The 18,741-nt window shown below is 45.4% G+C and overlaps 1 protein-coding gene across 6 annotated transcripts in view; it reads left to right on the forward strand.

Annotated features, from left to right (window-relative positions):
* The window catches only part of LOC140489239 (myocardin-related transcription factor A-like), a 207,482-nt gene extending 190,343 nt beyond the window's left edge, over positions 1–17,139 (forward strand). For all 6 annotated transcript variants that reach the window (XM_072588561.1, XM_072588564.1, XM_072588559.1 and 3 more), the window contains 4 exons: positions 684–788; positions 1,951–2,112; positions 4,974–5,031; positions 6,088–17,139. In XM_072588561.1, the coding sequence (XP_072444662.1) occupies positions 684–788; positions 1,951–2,112; positions 4,974–5,031; positions 6,088–6,605 (843 nt within the window). In that variant the 3' untranslated portion in view covers positions 6,606–17,139. The remainder of the gene's footprint in view (positions 1–683; positions 789–1,950; positions 2,113–4,973; positions 5,032–6,087) is intronic.
* Positions 17,140–18,741: the final 1,602 nt, after the last annotated feature.

Here is an 18,741-nt window from a genome sequence, read left to right on the forward strand (position 1 = left end):
GGCGGGCCACTATTTTGTTCGGATAATTGATTATTCAGTTAACTGATTCAATGCCTCTCCTCTGGGGCTCGGAGTTTTTTGAAGTTTTCCTCTGTCTGCCTGTCTTGCTCCCTCTCTCTGTCTCAGGGTTTGTTTCTGAGCAGACACACACTTGTGTGTAAGGCACCTGCAGTATTGCTGAAGCCTTCCCCCACCCCCCCCCACCCCCCCCCCCCCACACACCTCACCATCATCAGTTCAATGGGATTGACATAGGGAGCACTTGCTAAGTCTGTTCCCCGTTCAGGAGACTTGCACCATGTGCAAGCTCCTGCTCACCGTCCGCCGTGCCCCAGTCTGCCCCTAACACCGCCCCACTGTTCGTCCCCACCCCCGTTCAACACTGCCCCCTATCTCTCCTCTTCGCGCACCCCCCCCCCCCCCCCCCCCCCCGGCTGTTGAGATGTGATCCTGACCAATGTGTCTGATTGGAGGTCGCAAACATTCAAAGTTGGACCAAGCTGATAGTGAGAGAATACTTTCCAAAGTTCGGCATCGTGGAAAGATGTCAGTAAAATTCCAGGGGAAAAATAAATAGCATTGCTTCACCTAGATGTGATTGGCACCTTGTGATGCTATTCCAGTTGTCTCATAGCTTCTTAATGTCTGTCCATCCCTCCCACCCTCCCTCTCTCTGTTCTCAGGCAGTGCCATCCCCTCCTTCCCAAGGACAGGCGCAGCAACCATCACCTACCAGCCAGCCGAAGCAGCAGTCGGAGGCAGGAGTGACGAACCAGGCTGTGAAAAAGGTAGAGACTTTTTTTTTATTGTGCTGCCTGTCTGTCAGTGAAGGAACAGGGATGGATTTCAGGGCAAAGTGGATTCAACAGCATTCTACAATTTTTGTTTCCTGAACGCAGTGGAGAAGATGTGGATGCAATATGATTTTGGCAAATGTGAGGTTGTGCAAAATGAATAGAGGAGCTGAATAATACTTAAATGGAGAAAGACTGCAGAAGGCTACAGAACAGAGGGATTGGGCAGACCTCGTCCTCGAATCGCAAAAAGCTCTCAAGTTCAGTGAGGAAATGAAATGGCCTTTATTTTAAAGGGAGTGGTGTATAAAGGTAGAGAGGTTTTGCTAAATGTATACAAGGCACTAGTCAGACCAGAGAGAGAATACTGTGAACAACGTTAGGCCCCTCATCGAAGCAAAGATTCACTGGCATTAGAGGCAGGCCAAAGAAGGTTCACAGGGCTGACTTAGGGTCTGGAGGAACTGTCTTATGAGGAGGGGTCAAGTAGGTTGGACCTGTACTCAATACAACATAGAAGAATGAAGGGTGAACCTCATTGAAATATTCAAGATTGTTAATGGGCTTGACAGGGTAGATGAGATGTTGTTTCGCTTTGTGGAACAGTCTAGGACCAGAGGGCAACATCTTGGAATCAAGGATCGCACTTTTAAGGCAGAGATGAGGCATTTTGTTTCTTCGAGGGTGGGGAGTCTGGAACTGTTTATGCCAGAAGGATGTTGAGGCTCGGTTATTGAGTATAATCAAAGCTGAGATCAATATTTTAACGAATCAAGGGTTATGGGGAAAAGGTATGAAAGTGGAATTGAGAATTTATCAGATCAGCCATGATCTGATTGAATGGAAGAGCAGACTTGGTGGGCTGAATGGCCTAATTCTCCTTCTGGATATTATGGTCTTAAGATAGGAATAGATAGTTGGTTTATTGAAATATCAGCTTGGAGCAAGTGTTGAAATGCAATCTTGGCACAATTTAAACTTGTAATCCTCATTAATGAATAAGTCTAATGGCCTACCATCTCTTTAACGTTTTGGAGTAATAAAGCTGTGGGAAGCTGCACTTATTAAAAGCACTTTTTTTGCGGCAGGTTTCGCCTGTTTGGACTGAACGTCAGCAGGCTGTGTCTGACTCCTCCTCACTCTGTTTTCATTGTAGGACCAGAAGTTAGGTCTGCAGCTGATCACTGGGACATCCGGGGTGCTTTCCTACTCTTTTACACCCCTGAACGTGCAGCCTTGCTTTGTAAACAGTGTAACTGAGAGCTCGCTGAAAGCCAGGACAAACGCTGTGAGTAACGGCCCCAGCTCCACGCACAAGGTAAGCTCACCCATTGCTTCAGTTGCTTTCTTAACGCCAGCTTAAAGATATGTCCACAGACTATATCACTGTTGGGGGTGGTGGGGGGTGGGGGGCTGGGGGGGTCACTTATGAGAGAATAAGAGAAACTTTTGTCTCCCTCACCCTAATCCTCCTCCAAGGTGCTGCATCATTATTTCAGAGCACTGACTGGCCTCCCTGTAGAGTTATGAACCCTCCAGGGTTAGTCTGCTGGTTTTGGGAATTGAAGATTAACCTCCCGGACATTGTGGGAGGGTCACTGAGGAAGTGCACCCTAAATCTGGCCGTCCTCAACATTTCTGGAGCAATGTCTGTCATATCATCAAATTTTACAGTACAGCTGGAGGCCATTCGGCCCATTGTCCATGCAGAGTCCTGAAAGGGCTACCCAGCCGTATCTCTGTAGTCTCTAAATACTTTATTTCCAAATATATGTTCTCTTTTGAAACCACCTATGGAATCTGCCTCCCATCATTCTCCCAGGCAGCACATTCCAAATCCTAACAATTCCCTGAGTAAAGAAATTTCTCCCCTCACTCCTATCTCTCTTGTTGGCATTGTGACCCCTTGGTTATGCCAACTAGTCGCAACAGCATATCCTCCTTTACTTTGTCAAAACTGTTCATGATGTTGAATACCTCAATGAGGTCTGGAGCAGGGAACGGTAAGCCCAGTGTCTCTTTCCAATCCCAATCTTTCTATTTATCTAAAATCCCTCATTCTGGGTATCCTTTTAGATAATCTCTTTTTAAAGTCTCCCCAGGGCTTTAACCTCCTTCCTTAAATATGGTGCCCAGAACTGAACAGAATGAAAATCTATGTAATATCAATAACCATCTCAACATCATGTGTTACTAGTTGTCAACATGTCACAAACTACATCTTGTTAAGCACCAGAGATTCTTCCAGTTAGACTAGGAAGTAGTTTTCCTCTGCTGCACTAGCGGTGTCACTTTCTCCTTGAACAGGATCTTACCAGTAGCGCTCATCATGAGTATCAATTTATATATTGCCGCTAACTGGCCCTGCCCCTACAACAGTGACGATCTGAAATGGACCGCCCGATAGGCTGGTTGAAGCAGATGAAATGAAAAGTATTGTGACTTGTGAGAAGTTTACTGAGGGCAGAGATGGGCAGCCTCATGGCCCCATGAAGTATAATGCAAAGACATGATGGGTTTTAGTGGGGAGAAAGGAGATGAAGAAATGTTTTTAAAAGGGTACCATTCTAAAGGGTGCAGTGGACATCTTGGAAAAAGACACAGCGGTACGAGGGAGCACATGAAGTGATCGGGGGAGGAATGAAAAAACAAATTAAGACAAAGAGGAACTATGAAGCCAAATAATCGAGATTAAAAAAAAAACAAATTAGCAAAATGTTCTGAAGGCAGATAAAGAAAAGGAAAGCCAAAATGGAAGTAGGGACAGTAAGGGGTGGTGTCAGGATAAAATCACAGGTAAATTTGCACAACTGTCATCATTTTGCTTCAGTATTTATTTGGAAAGTCGGGTCAGGTGGGCATGGTACCTCAAGATGAGATTAGAAGTGATGGGATCGTGATTAAAATTAGGGCAGCGACCCCTTGTCTGAATCAATTGCGATCCTGTATTGTAAAAGAATCTGGGCGAGAAATAGCAGATGTATTTTTTTTAACACATTTGATAATTTATCAGAAAAATGGAGTAGTGAATTACTAATGCTGTAACTGTATTTTAGGAGGGAAGTTTGAACAGTATAGGGTGCAGGCTGCGACAGACCTGGTCAGTTTAATATTAGAGGTTGGAACATTAATAGAGCCCCCACAATAGGGAGGAAAAGTGAAGCATCTGAAAAGCAGAAATATAATTCAAAATGATTGGTCAAAAGGATTTAGAACGGGTTACTTGGCCAACCCTCTGAGTTTTTGAAGAGTTAATAATAAGCAAGATTGCTCATAAAGCCTCTGGTAAGGTCTCACAATAGACCAGTGGACTCAGTTAAAGCATGTACAGTCAGGGGGCAATGAGAATGGATTGCTACTTGGCTGCCAGACCAAAGGCAGAGTGTGGAAGTACAGAGTACCTGTTCAGATTGATGGAAAATAGGAAATGAAGCCCCACACAATTCAGGGAGAGAGAGCAGTCTTAGTCAGAGTCAGCAGTCACACAACACCAGGTTATAGTCCAGCAGGTTTGTTGGGAATCACAAGCTATCGGAGCACTGCTCAATCATTGTCATTCCCAGTAAACCTGTTGGACTTTAACTTGGCGTTGTGTGACTTCTGACCCTAGTCCAATACAGGCATCTTCACATCATGTCTCGGTCAGGATGGGGCCAAACACCATGGCATGTCTCCTGTGGCATTGTGTGTCAAGCTCGTGCCTAATCATAGACTGGACAGGTCGGCAATTTTCACTCCGTTCAGAGATTTGTTGTTATTCCCGTCTCCAGGACACGTGGAGAAATCTCTGGGACTTGGCATTGGACCTCAGCACTTGTCCTAACCATCGATGGGACCCGGTTCATTGGTGGTTGGTACTGGTCTGGTGCAGCCTTTGTGCCAAGGGGGAGCTTTTCTGAAACTGGATGTGCCAGTTTCCTCTCTTCCCCCCCCTCATCGGGGTGACACGTCATCTCCATAGGCCTTTCTGAATCCTAACTTGAAACAGGGCAGGTGCACTCTCCCCACTGGTAGCTTGGTCCCATCAGTGTTTCAGGCTCATGGCTCTCAGCAGGGGGTTCATCTGTTAACACCAGGCAAGTGGCTTCCTGCTTGGGAGTTGTCACATTGCAGCACCTTTGGTTCTTTCCAATATTAGTTTGCACTCTGCGGTGACTCCACTGTTTTTACTGTCCTCAGGAAAACTCCAGAAGCCAACAAATGGATGATTTGTTTGACCTCCTCATTGAAAGTGGAGGTAAGTTCATGCTGTCTACACACATGCTTGCTTCGCTAAAAACTTTAAAAGCCGAGCTGTTCAAGATCATTGCCTGTCAGATCCCACACAGCTCTACATAATGGTGCCTCTGATAGGTACTCCCTCACCTATGGAGTGGTGAAGTCACTGACCCACCGCCCACCCCCTCATTGAGCTGGGCCACAGTGTTAGTATAATTGAGGATCCTTGTTTGGAGATTTGCATTCTAAATCTGACCACCTGCAATCCTTTTTAAGGTGTTCTTTAACATGTACCTCCCTGATCAGGCTCCTGATCGCCCACCCTAATATATTCTGATGGGCTTCAGGGCAAGCTTTGTCCAAGAATGTGACAGAGGAAGAATCTTGGGCTGTCTCGCTGTGAGAAAGAAGCTGTATAAATGTGCGTTGTTATAATTTATACTCTCGGCCCCTTGTGTTGAAAATTCCATTGGTTCCCCAAGTATCTCCAAGTTACTGAAGGAGCTTTACACCAATGAGGCAGCAGTGCTATGAGGAATGTGCTTTTGAAGCTCCCTGGCCGATGTCAAGTGTGGCCAAAGCAAAGTTCTGTATAAGTTGGTCATTGCTGCCAACTCTATACCTCTAAAACCCTAATTTCTGCTTATGCTCCTTTTGGCCTGACCACTTTGAGTTGCTAGTTTTAATAGTTTTTGTCTCTGTATTTCCCAGGTTGCTGTGCTCCCCATCCTAAGTAGCTGCTTGACCTTCTAAAAGTAAATCCTCTCTGAATTTCTCCTGTACTTCCATAAAACTGCTGTTAGCATGAAGCCAGATAGTGAGTGCTACCATTGCAGGGCGTACGTGGCCAACGCTGATCCTTTCTGGCTGTTTGCCAGTGAATCCTGATCGGGAGTGTAGTTTTAGATTGAAACCCCCCGGTTCCTGAAATTAGTTGTACCGTAATTGCCTGAGCCCTCTGCCCTCCATGTCTTTTTGGCGAAACTCTGTATGTTGACTGACCTGAGACCGACCCGTCTGAGGGACTGAGCTTGGATTATGGGACCAACTGGGTTGTTTGTTCTCTGTTTGACAGAAATTTCGCTCAACGCCAAGGACATTTCCACGTCTTTAAATACGCCGTCTCCCCAGAACGTTTCGCCTACGCTCGCCGTCTCTCCGCCGCCAGTGGCCAAAGCACCGCTGCCGTCGCCTCAGTTGCTGCTGGAACCTGTCACCGACAGGCAGCCCGTTGACCACGAGAACCGGCTCGAGGACTTCCTCGTGAGCACCACCGGCGTGCCGCTGTTAGCGGTGGATAACGACGGGACGGAGCCCCTCTCCCTCATCGATGACCTACACAACCAAATGCTGAGCAGCTCCAGTATTCTCGAGCACCCTCATTCACCCATGGACACCTCAGACATGCACTTCACTGCAGACAGCACCAGCCTGGCTCTGGACCTCACTGACACTAACTTGGACAACATGGAGTGGCTCGACCTGACGATGGGCAGCACTCCTGTGGGTCTTGCTCCTTTGAGCTCCGTAACGCCCAGTGTCTTTTCTACTGACTTTCTAGACAGTCAAGACCTGCAGCTGCACTGGGATTAACATCCAACAGCCAAAATGTGGAGGGCGACCGTTTGTGAAATCCCCAGGTCCGCGTGGGCCTTCCGTGCACGGGACCTGATCAGATTCACTTCCAGTGTGCGCTTTTCGCTGTCACTTGACTTGACCGGGAAATACGCGTGCGCTGGGAATGTAGGACCCTTGGCTAAACATCAGAGGATTTTCGCTGTTTCAGAGTTGCAGGCAAGAATGGGCTGGAGCTCATGACCCAACTCTGGGCCTGACCACCTCTGCTGGGAATCTACAACTGGACAAGATTCCCAACTCTGAGCCTGCTCGCTGATTAACCTAGGCAGCGTGGGTTTCTTTGACCCTCACGAGGCTCCAGAGCGTGGTCCTAATGAAGCAGGATCACTCTCTCAGCGCCTACCCACTATTTGGCTTCTACGTTGCCAAGGTTGTGTTTTTGCACTGATTGGGGAGGGTGGGTATGTTTTTTTTTTAGAAAAAAGAAATAAATTAATACAAAAAACCCAAAGGTACACTAAGTGAGCAGGTATCAAAATTAACTGACCCCCCCCCTTCCATCCCAAACACCAACCTGTTCAAGCCAAGTCCAGTGGGTGTTGCCTGCACCTGGGACAGGTATCTTGGTCCTCCCCATGTTCTCTTGTACTTCGCAAAACGAATAACCACAGTATCATGACTTGTCAAGAAACAGTTCCCTTTTGTTTTATTCTGAGGTGGGAGGTAGACTTTATCCCTAGGGGCAGCTGCTCACAATCATTGTACCATTTATTCTGGAGTCAAACTTGGAGCTGTTTCATTGGACTGAGGTACGTGAGCTCTCGTGCACAGCCCAACATCAGCGACAGCTTCCCCATCGATTCCGAAAATGCAGAGCCTAAAATACAAACCCCTCGAGGCTGCAAAATGAAACAAGTTAGGGTGCAATCCTGTTGGTGGATGTGAAACACTGACCTACCAAGAAGTGAATCCACCAAGTCCGAGTTGCGCGAAGGAGGTGGCGTGAGCCTGTTCTCCTGGTCTTTGTAGCGCTGATGGCAAATCAGCACTTCAGGCCATGTGCCACTCAAGTGCAGACAGTGCTCAACCAATAACTAGCTACCACTGCCAACTGGGGTCTTGGAGCCTGGTGCATGTTCTCTGGGTCTTTTGGTTGCAGAGTTAGGAAGGAGGAGGGGTTGTCTATCCAGATTTCATTCCCCCACTGACTGAAGCAACACGGCCTATGTGGGAAGGTGATCCACCACCTGCCCACCTTGCCTTTCAAAGTGGGGGACAGTCATTGTCACCCTAGTGTAGTATTTCTCACAAATGAAGGAGGATACAGCAGGAGGAGGAGGAGGATTCTTGAGTCTTGGCAGCCAATCCAAGGATACCTTTTAAATCTGTAAAGTTACAATCATTTTAGAATGTAAAATGATTGCACGATGTAAAACGTGCAGTTTAATCATATCTGTGTATAGGTCACTTCGCTGACGAGCATAGCACTGGTGTACAAGCTCTGTTTGTCACTACATGCCTTGGTTATGAGCATCAAATGATATAATCTATCCGGCCTGCTCAAATGCTTCAGGCTTTCTGGTACCCGAGCTTGGAATGACTCTCCAGTTTGTCAGTCGCACATGAAGCATTTGCTTGTGAGCCCTTGGCCAAGCTGATGCATTTCCCTCTCTCACCAGTTCCTCCTGGCTGAGAAATGGATGGTATTAGCTTTGGAGCTGGGGAAGTGTGTGGGGGTATGTCTTCTGGGCATGGACACGAAGCTGAAGGAGGCTCTTAGAACAAGAACATTTGGAGAGTTGGACGTGGTGATGGAGATTTGAAAATCAATTGTCTGAATGAAAATTGTCTTGAAAGTCTGGTTTTAAGGTCTAGTTAGATCGATCATTGATTGCTATCAACATCGCTGCGATTTATTTTTTTGAAAAAAGAATACACAGCCACCAATTCTCACTGTGGGTCTTGTGATAGTTTGCAATATTGCTTACAAGTGGCCAACGTACTCTTCGCAGTAGCCAAAGTTGAAGTTACTGCGGCCATTACATAGCTGGAAGAAAAGTGATTGGGTGTTGCTGCTTTGGTCACCAGCATTGTCTTGTTTTCCTCACCAGTTCCCTCGAGCACTGGCTGGGTTGTTTTGTGGTAAAGGTTGAGGGAAAGGAACCATTGTACTGTCCAGGTCTCGTCGTCCTCCTGTGCTGAATCCAAGAGCAATCCTATCGGAAACCGGGCAAGATCATTTTGAGATGTGAGGTGGGATGACAAGTGTTGACAATTTGTGTTATTCATCCAAACTGAGATGCAGGGGATCTTTCTCTAAATGTTGTCAGTGTGTCAGCTGGAGCAGGAGGAGTTTGGGTTACTGCTGGAAGTTCCTAATGTCACTCATCCCTAAAACCTTTATGATGTTGGGAATGAATCTTGCATTGAAAGGTGCAATACACCAGTGATTAGTGTTAAATGTTAAATTCTTCAATATCCCCTGAACAAGAGCTCAGTTGTTTTAGTGCGCCTCATTGTATTTTCTCATCAAATTTGTCATGCGAGCTATTGAGTGCTAGAAAGGCCGGCTCTCAAATACTAAGGGTTTCAGACTCTTTTTCCCTGAAAAATCCTTGTTCCTGATCTACACAAAGCAAAAGACATTTTTAATATCTGCATGCTTTGAGTCGTTTTCACTGCACTGCTTCCTTTCCCCCCCCTCCACCCCCCCCCACCTCCCTCCGCCGGGTTCCTTGGCCAGGAACGTCAATGATCTGCACAGAAATGAATAATTTTTGTGGGATTGGCTGATTGTCTTTGGCAGAAAGAACCGTTTGGAATGCAGAGCTCTGAGCCATTAGGGAGTAACGGGGATTTGAGGGTTCCAAACCCGTTTAGCTGCTACCTGACATCCCTGCCCACAGCCAAGTCCTCTGACGAGCCAAAGAATCTCCAACCCATCCCACACCAAGTATTGATAGCAGGTTACTGCGGACGCTGGAAGTCAGAAATACAATGAGAAAGTGCTAGTGAACCTCAGCAGGTCTGGCAGCTTTGATGAAGGCAGAAGCAGAGTTAACGTTTTGAGTCAGTTATGACCCTTCACTTCTGAAGAATAATCAACTTCATCTTGAAACGTTACCTGTGCATCTCTCTCCACAGATACTGAATACTGCTGCCTGCATTGGATCAATATTAGCAGCCATCCTATTAATGTTTTGTAATTGTTGACTCTTGGTAATCCATTGATTTTAAGTGTTGAATCCTATTAAAGCCCTTTAATACAGTCAGGTAGCCAGCCAGCAATAATATGAAGTAGGATTGTATTGATTCCAGTCAAGATCTGCAACCTTCAGTGGCACCAATCAAAATTATGGCAACTCCGTACCAGTGCTCAATGATTTTAACTAGTAACCGTTTGGGTTTCATGGATTACTGTGCAATATTTGGTGCCTTCATTGGAATGCACGGGTTTGTTATCATCACTGGGTTTTAGCTGCTTGAGGAACCAAAAAAAAAAGTCACATTGCAATCTGAGACAATCCAAGACCAGTAGCCTTCGCCTGGTGGTAAAGCTGTCGCTGATATTCCAGTCGCAGACTCGTGATTCCTGGGGGGCCAGGATTTAAATGAAACACAAACAGGAATGCCGTTCTGAAGGCCCTTGGAATGGGGAAGCTCTGGTCAGGCGGTAGTGGCCCTGAAGATGAAGCAGAAGCGGTACGGTGGCACAGTGGTTAGCACTGCTGCCTCACAGCGCCAGAGACCTGGGTTCAATTCCCGCCTCAGGCGACTGACTGTGTGGAGTTTGCACATTCTCCCCGTGTCTGCGTGGGTTTCCTCCGGGTGCTCCGGTTTCCTCCCACAGTCCAAAGATGTGCAGGTTAGGTGAATTGGCCATGCTAAATTGCCCGTAGTGTTAGGTAAGGGGTAGATGTCGATGTAGGGGTATGGGTGGGTTGCGCTTCGGCGGGGCGGTGTGGACTTGTTGGGCCGAAGGGCCTGTTTCCACACTGTAAGTAATCTAATCTAAAAGAAGGCACTGCGTTCCCCAGGCCAGTGTGGGGAGTATCATTGGTTTCCTCCTCTTTTTTTTATGTCCTGCACATCATCAGCGTATGGAAGACACTATATGCAGAATGCAAGGCAGGATATACTAATTTGGATGCATTCTGCTCTTTCTCCTTACATATGTCTTTCTGCTTCATTCACTTGACCCATCCCCAACCATGTGCCCATGCACCCCGAACTGCTGTCTGAATCTTAATGCTTACACTGCCATGAATTTGAATGTGAAATACAGTTGTGTTAGAGTTAGAATGCCAGACTGCACTCTTGTACAATTCTGATATTTTTTTTTCACTGCATCTTTGGTGGCTCTGCCTTTAGCTATCTTGATCCAAAATTCTGGATTCCCTCCCTAAAACTCCTTCCTGTCCTCCCTCCTTTGAGGCACTCTTTAAAACCTACCTCTTTGACCAAATTACCACTGTTGTTCTAATATCTCTTCTGTGTTGGTCAGTATCTTTGTAAACTGCTCGTGCAAAGCACCTGGGGATATTTTACGTGTCCAGTGATGTCAGCAATAGAGTTTCTACCCATTAAGCTAAGGTCCTGTGACGCAGTTGTAGTGCCCCTATTTCTGAGCCAGGAGGCCCCAATTCAAGTCCCACCTGCTCCAGCGATGTGCACTGCAGAAACTCAGTAAGGCTCCTTCGACAGCACGTTCCAAACCTGTGACCACTCCCACCTCATGGGACAAGAGTAGCTGATACATCCACCTTCTGTAAGTTTTTCTTGAAGCCCCTCACCGTCCTAACTTGGAAATGTATCACAATTTCTTCAGTGTCACTGGGGGGAAAACATCCTGCAATTCCTTCACAGCATTGTGGGTCTGCCTACACCAGATGAGCTGTAGTAGTTCATAAAGGCAACTCACCACCACTTTCACAAAGCTAACTAGGAATAGGCAACAACTGTTGGCCCACATGCCCTCATTTAAAACAAAAGATGTTTGTCATTTCTGACATCTGAAATGGCCAGGCAAAAAAACTAGGCTCGAGCAATTCGGGAGCAGATAACAAACGCTGGACTTTCCAGTTGCTCCAGCATCCCGTGAAAGAAATGAAACCATACATGGACCTACTGGGCATCAATCTGTAGATCCCGATTCCACACTGAGACCAGAGAGACAGACACTCACTGAAGATGAGGATCTGGGCAATGAGGAGACACTGTGGATCCTCATAGAGTCTGATGTTCTCAAATCTCTCACAGAGGTGGAATATAAATCAGGAAAAGAGATGCAAGCTTATCTCTAAATCCTTAAATAGGTTTTGTACACTTGTTTAATCATGGTGTAAAAATTGATGTAGATTGGTTGAAAATAAGTAAAATTATGGTGGAGCTAGGCACTTCTTTAAATACACACCGTTTACCATTTTTACTATATATTCTTGGCTGCCTGTTGAGTGGTTAGTTTTGTGACACTGCATTGATCAGTTGGGGTGTTTTGAAGCGATAAAACTGGATTTGTTGTGCGTGCCTTTTGTGTGCATTAGCACAGGCAGTGTCCAGAGGAGCTGCTGGGATCTCAGCACTTCCATACTTCTGAATGTTGACTGTTTTCAAAGTGTATCACTGATTTATTTAACACAAGTTGTTGGGTGGCTTTCAGGTCGTGGTTCATATTCTCCACAGGTTCCACAGACCGACCCAGGCTGGGTGGATTCATCGGGAGGGACACTGAAATACCTGCTCCCAGTGCTTGTAGCAAACTTTCCTTCCACTACTCCATCCCATAATTCTAGATAGGAACCTGCTTTTGCTGCAAATTTCCATGTGGCAAATCACTAGCGGCTAAAACGGGAGTAATGTTGTCTTTGTTGTAATGAGTCCTTTGTTGTTACTTGCAGGAAATACATGATTTAATGTGTCATGGAGAGCACCTTGTTACGGTTGGATGAGCTAGTTACGTGGTATGTCTAATGTTCCCTGACTGAAATCTTGCTTTGGTATTCTTGATGCCATGGAAAACTGATGTCTGCACACTCACATGTGTACCATGCCCAGCCCTTGTATCCTGTACGCACTCAGGGCTGATCACTTACTGATTCATATCCCTTCTGTTCTCTGTGCAGTGTTAGTTTGGGTTTCTGGACAAATCGTAAGCTGACGGTGTTTGTTACCTTGACTGTCCTCCTCGGGGCACATGATTAGAATGAACTTGTGTAACTGTCCCACTCTTGACCTCTGTTGGAGGGAGGTGGGAGATGAAAAATCAAGGAGGGAAAATGTGTTCAAACTTGCCATGGCAGAGAAACAACAGCAGCAAGAGAGGCTACAGTGTCCTGTGGTTGGGTGACTAATGGGAAGAATGCAGAATGCCTGTATCGAGGAAGTAGTTGGAATCACAGGCCACAGGAATCCAGTGATCCAGTCAAGGTTCCAGTGTGAGAAGGTTTTGGTTCTGTTCGTGTTTTGCCTTTTAATTTATCTTGCACTCTAATCATCAAACACCCTTCCTTTGCAGTTCACGTGTTGTATGTTTTTTTGTGTGGTGAAGGGGGTGGAGACCAGCAGTAGACATCTGTATGGATGATGAGACCAAGCTCTCCAACCTCCCCCACACCCCCCCACCACCCCCAAAAATGGTACTGCCGAGCCACAGCAACCTTGGGCATATCTTTGTGCACTTGCAGGATCACTCTGGAGAGTTGCCAGAGACTTGGTCCCAGAACGAGAAAGAGAGGACTGCAGATGTTGCAGATCAAAGTCAAAAAATGTGGTGCTGGAAAAGCACAGCTGGCCAGGCAGGATCCGAGGAGCACGAGAGTTGACGTTTTGAGCATAAGCTGTTCATCAGGAATTCTTGATGCTTGAAGGCTTGACTCTCCTGCTCCTCAAATGCTGTTGGCCGGCTGTGCTTTTCCAGCACCACACTTTTTTTGACTTGGTACCAGAGCCTAGTTCCGAGCAGTTTGGTGTGAGTGTGCCATCTAGATCATCAAAGCCTCAAGTTTGTCACTTCCTGCAAGCCTGTCCTAGGCTAAGGGCAACTCTAGTGGGTCTCTGTGTTGGTGAAGGAATAGGATCGGTCACAGATACTACCTTTTATGGACATGTTGACCACTGCGAAGTGATACCATCCACTACAGGTTGACTTGGACTGTTGATACAATCAAAAAGTATGCTGGGACCCATGGTTTGGCCTCTGGGATGGGAGAGGGTGAGGACTGCCGATGCTGGAGATCAGGGTCAAAAAGTGTGGATTAAGAGTTTAAATCTGGATTCCTGATGAAGGGCTTATGCTCGGAACGTCGATTCTCCTGGTTCTTGGATGCTGCCTGACTGGCTGTGCTTTTCTAGCACCATAACGTTTTGACTCTGGGATGAGAAACCCAGGGCTGATAGAATCTGTGGAGTACCCCCCAGTAAGAGCCAACAACCCCAGCAGCGTAGCAAGGAAATTGGAGACCATTGAGTACTCCTCGTTTATTTCAACGCCATGATGTGAAGCTTGCCCTTAACTATAGAATGTTGCTGATTGGTAGATAAGGCAAGTGACTTTGCAGAGCCATACCCACCAACGGAGGTGTCCTTTGCTAATCTGTGTGTACTGTGGGTGTCATGAGTTCCGCTAATGTTGCTGCGACTTTGTGTTTAAAAAAAAAATTCTAGGATAGTGAAAAATGTCGGTGCCTGAGTGATAATCAGTCTCTTGCTGTACATGAGCACTTTGTGAAAAATTCAGAATTCTGAACTGAAGCGGTAACCCAATCAGTTTGCTGTACAGGAGCGGAGGTCCTCACATCTAACTGGTGTGCCAGAACTTTGTACAAACCCTTTCCCTTTTTAATGCCACTGTGAATGTGTATATTCCAACTCTGAGGTGTAAACATTTATCGGGAAACCATTTGGAGGAATGTATTTGGATCTTCCTTCCTTTTCAAATTGTAGTGACTCTGTCCTCGTGGTCAGCCATTAACAAGGAAAAGGGGGAGGGGTAGAGGGAGAAAGCAGATGTAATGAATGAATTTTACTGCTTGCTTTTCTCTTTATCTTTTTATCTTTTTTAACTGTCTGTAAACACTGTTTTGTGTTGAACTTTTTAAAAAACTTTTTTTAAAGAAATATCGTGTTTGTCTTATTCAGACTTCCTCTGATTTAATTACAGTCTTCAGTGTGAAGTTGTTATCCGTCCCCATCAGCTTTTATTTCAAGGTTTTATGGGGGTGTGCTGCTATAGTAGATGGGGCAGATCAGTTTAATTTTGTGCCAGGGGAAGGTCATGTCACTCCACTGGGTTAGAGAGAAGGCAAGGGCAATAAAAGTCCCTTACAACACTTACCACCATCCCGTGTGAACGTTAAAGTCACTGAACCTTGGCTCAGTATTTGTTTCTGAGTGAGATGGCTGTGATATTTCACACAGTTTAGGTCAATAGCCCAGTGTGCTGTAGGAGGAGTTGTCTCTTGTATGCGACATCAAACGCTCTGAACCTTCTCTGGTACAGGCACTTTGTGGAGCCGGCAATTCTGCTGTCCTGGGCATTTCAGGTCTCTGCAATGAGAGCCTGCAATGGACAATTCACTCACTGCTCATCTGTCTGCTTTTCTTTTCCCCTCAGTCTCTCCACCCCCAACACTAATGCGACCCCCCCCCCCCCTTCCCATTTCCGTGCAAAATCATTGGGGGGGACACTTAATTTGATTGAGTTTCTTTAGGGGAGGTGGAAGATGCCACATTGCATTTAGTAGAATTTTACAGCAACTTGGCCCATGTAAGTTGATGTTTGTATCAGCATGAGTCTCTTACCACTGGCTCCCTTTCCTCCTCTCACATACACACATCAAACCTTCCCTTCACTGGATCGCTTCTCTCTTTCAGTAACTCATGGGTGGCAGAGTATCATATTTTTGCTACTGTAAAATTTCTGCTAAATTCTTTGGTCTTATTGTCGTTACCTGCTCTATACACTCCCATGTGCAAAACCAGTGCATTTAAATGATTGATGTACTTGTCTTGTTCTGCCCCATTTTAATTTCTTAGATCCCAAGAAATGAATGGTCTCTTTGTATTTCCAACCATAGTGATCCACTTTGGTCTATTGAATGTCAAGTTTATTTATCTTCCTTCATTCTACCACAGTGCTCCAAAGTATGGTATACTCCCACCACCCCTCCCTCCCCCTCTCCCACCCCCACCCCCACCCCCAAGGTTCTAAAACAGTCACTACATTATTGTGAATGTCATTGAGACAGTAGACCATTAGTATTGCATTAGAATAACAAGCCAGAGGTCTGTGCAAATGTTCTGAGGACCCAAGTTCAAATCCAATCATGGCAGCTGGTCGAATATCAGTTCAACTTATTTTTAAAAATCTGGAATTGAAAACTAGTCTCAGTCTTGGTGCTAGTGAACCTCTCGTTTCCTGATTTGAGAAAAAAACAATCTGGTTCACTGATGATCTTCAGAAAATCTGCCCCCTTTACTTCTTCTGGCCTACATGTGACTCCAGCCCTACAGCAATATTGCTGATTCATAACTGTCCTCTGAAATGATCCAGCAAAACCACTCGGTTCAAGCACTTTTGGGGATGGGTAATAAATACTGGCCTTGCCAATGATGCCTTCATCCAGTGATGGGAAAGGAGATACCTACTTGCTGCTAATTTCAGCAGTCCTGCACTTCACCGTTAATGTAACTGCACTCTGGTGCATGTGAAGAAATGCCTTTAAAAGGATCTGGAGGTCCTTGTGGATCAGAGCCCAGTTAGGAGTCACCTTTGAGTTGAGGGAAGAAACTTTAAGGGGAGGGGGAAGAAAATGGCAGATGTATGGGGGGGAAGGTGCGGCACTAATTAGATCAATCAGAAAGCTGGCACATGGTTAGGGCTGAATGGCCTACGACTGTGCTGTACAATTCTACAATGCTGAGATGAGTTGGCAATAACTGTGCTGCAGAACCTGACACTATCTAGACTAGTTGGACACAATTACCCTCCCACAGAGCACCATTAGGGTGAGGGCTTGATGCTGCTATTGCCAATTTATCCAGTAGAGAAACAGCTTAAACTCCATTGTAACACTCTTGCTCACCCACCTTCAAAAACTGCCGTTTTTGCCTCTATCACAGGATGATGGTGGTGGTGGTGTTGTATTTGGAATGTAGCCATATATGTTGTAGGTTTGGGGGCCCCAAAGATTGGAGGCTCACTGGAATTTCAGTGCCAGAGTTACCAAAGGTGAACTGTTCCTGGAGGTTCAATCAGCTGTCTCTCTGTATATCTCCCATTGCCCAATCAAACAGTCTTCCCTGCTCCCAGATCCAATCCTGTTGGAATGAGTCAACAGTATTATGCTTTTCCTTGCAGGTGGGGCAAGCAAATTATCCTTTAAGAGACTCAGACAATCCCAGAGGGATGGCAATCAATGTGAATTGGAGCGCGCATTGACTCCTAAGTTTAATATCTGCCTGAATCTAATCCTGCCTGTCCCCGAATCTTGATTCTTGTCAATTACACGGAAGTAATCATTTCACAAAATAAAATCCATAATTCATTTTTGATCTTGTCTGTTTCTTTTGTGTTGCAACTTTGAGGCTGACTATTGGGATGGAGGCCGTTTGGTCCATAGTATTGGTACTGACTCATTGAATCTTTCTCCACTTCAGGTGGATCCTTAGAGCAATGTTTCAATCAAGATTTCTTCATGACTTTAACCATTTAACATTTTGGCCATTTCACCTGTTACAGTCTTTAGTATTGGTAATTAATTCTACCAACGCATTTGCAAACCCCATCTACAGTATTTCACATGTACTGTATAACACATACACACTCAGTAATCATGTCACAAACATGGAGCAACATAAGCAGCTAAATTCAGTGGGTCAGGAGGAAGTGGGGAATTAAAAGGAATATTGAATTAAAATTGCAAACTGATATAATATTCCCCATTCCAGATGTTGAATTAGGTAGAATTTGCCCTTTCCAAAGAGAGCTCAAACAGTGTAAGCGATAGACTGCATTATTAACCTTTCTAACTAAAAACTGAAAGAACTGCAGATGCTGAAAATCAGAAACAAAAAGAAATTGCTAGATTATTAAACTTCGTCTGCCAACAAATGTAGTTCAGTTGTATTAAATGCACTGGATGTGGTGTTGGTGGCCAGTTGTCTTGATAAGTGATTAATTAAGTTTATAAGAATTTTTCTGAACTCAACACAAATGTTAATTCTTCTTCTGTGACAGAGGAAGGGTGTGTTCATGAGACCCAGCCGAGGAAATGGCCTCTCCCTATTTACAGTCAGAACTTTCATCGGTTTAACCGCCTCTGTAAATATCCTGTACCTTCTCTTCAGTGGAAGTAATCTTAATATATCAATTGTGCAAACTGTAGATCTAATTCTTGTTATGCTGGTACCTTCTGAAGCATCAGTTCCCTTTGTACTACAGGAACTAAAACTGTATGTGTGCTCTTGACAAAGCCTAACCCACATCACCTCATACAGATATTTTCTAATCAGCCCTGTTCAGGGATAGAATGACGCAATTATCGAGATGTACAGCACGGAAACAGACGCTGAGGTCCCACTCATCCAGGCCAACCAGATATCCCAACCCAATCTTCTGGAGCAAGTGGGACTTGAGCACAGGTCTCCTGGTTGGGACGCTACCACTGTACCACAAGAGCCCTCTTGACACCTCATCCACAATGATACCTTTGAGTCTCTGCATCTATTTATAATGGGTTCGGTTAGGTGATTAATAGATGAAAAAAAATAGATGATTGGGCTTTAAAAAAAAAATTCAGTTGTGCGTGAGGATGGGCAATAAATGCTGAGCTAACCAGTGACCCTCTCATTCTATGAATAATGTTCAAAAAATACTTCTGGATATAAAAGTTAATTTAAAAGGATAAAGCGGTATTTTAAATTCTGCATAACTCACTTAAACAACAACTCATTCACAAAGCGGCCTTAACCCACCGTGAAGTGACCCATAGATCTGTTACTAAAACAAGATATCACATTGTGCCACGTGCAATGGCTCAATGGGTGACATGGTGGTTTAGTGGTTAGCACTGCTGCCAGGGACCTGGTTTCAATTCCAGCCTCTGGTAACTGACTTTTTTTTTTGCATGGTTCTCCCTGTGTCTATATGTTT

The sequence above is a fragment of the Chiloscyllium punctatum genome, chromosome 18, assembly GCF_047496795.1.
Source record: "Chiloscyllium punctatum isolate Juve2018m chromosome 18, sChiPun1.3, whole genome shotgun sequence".
NCBI classification, from domain to species: domain Eukaryota; kingdom Metazoa; phylum Chordata; class Chondrichthyes; order Orectolobiformes; family Hemiscylliidae; genus Chiloscyllium; species Chiloscyllium punctatum.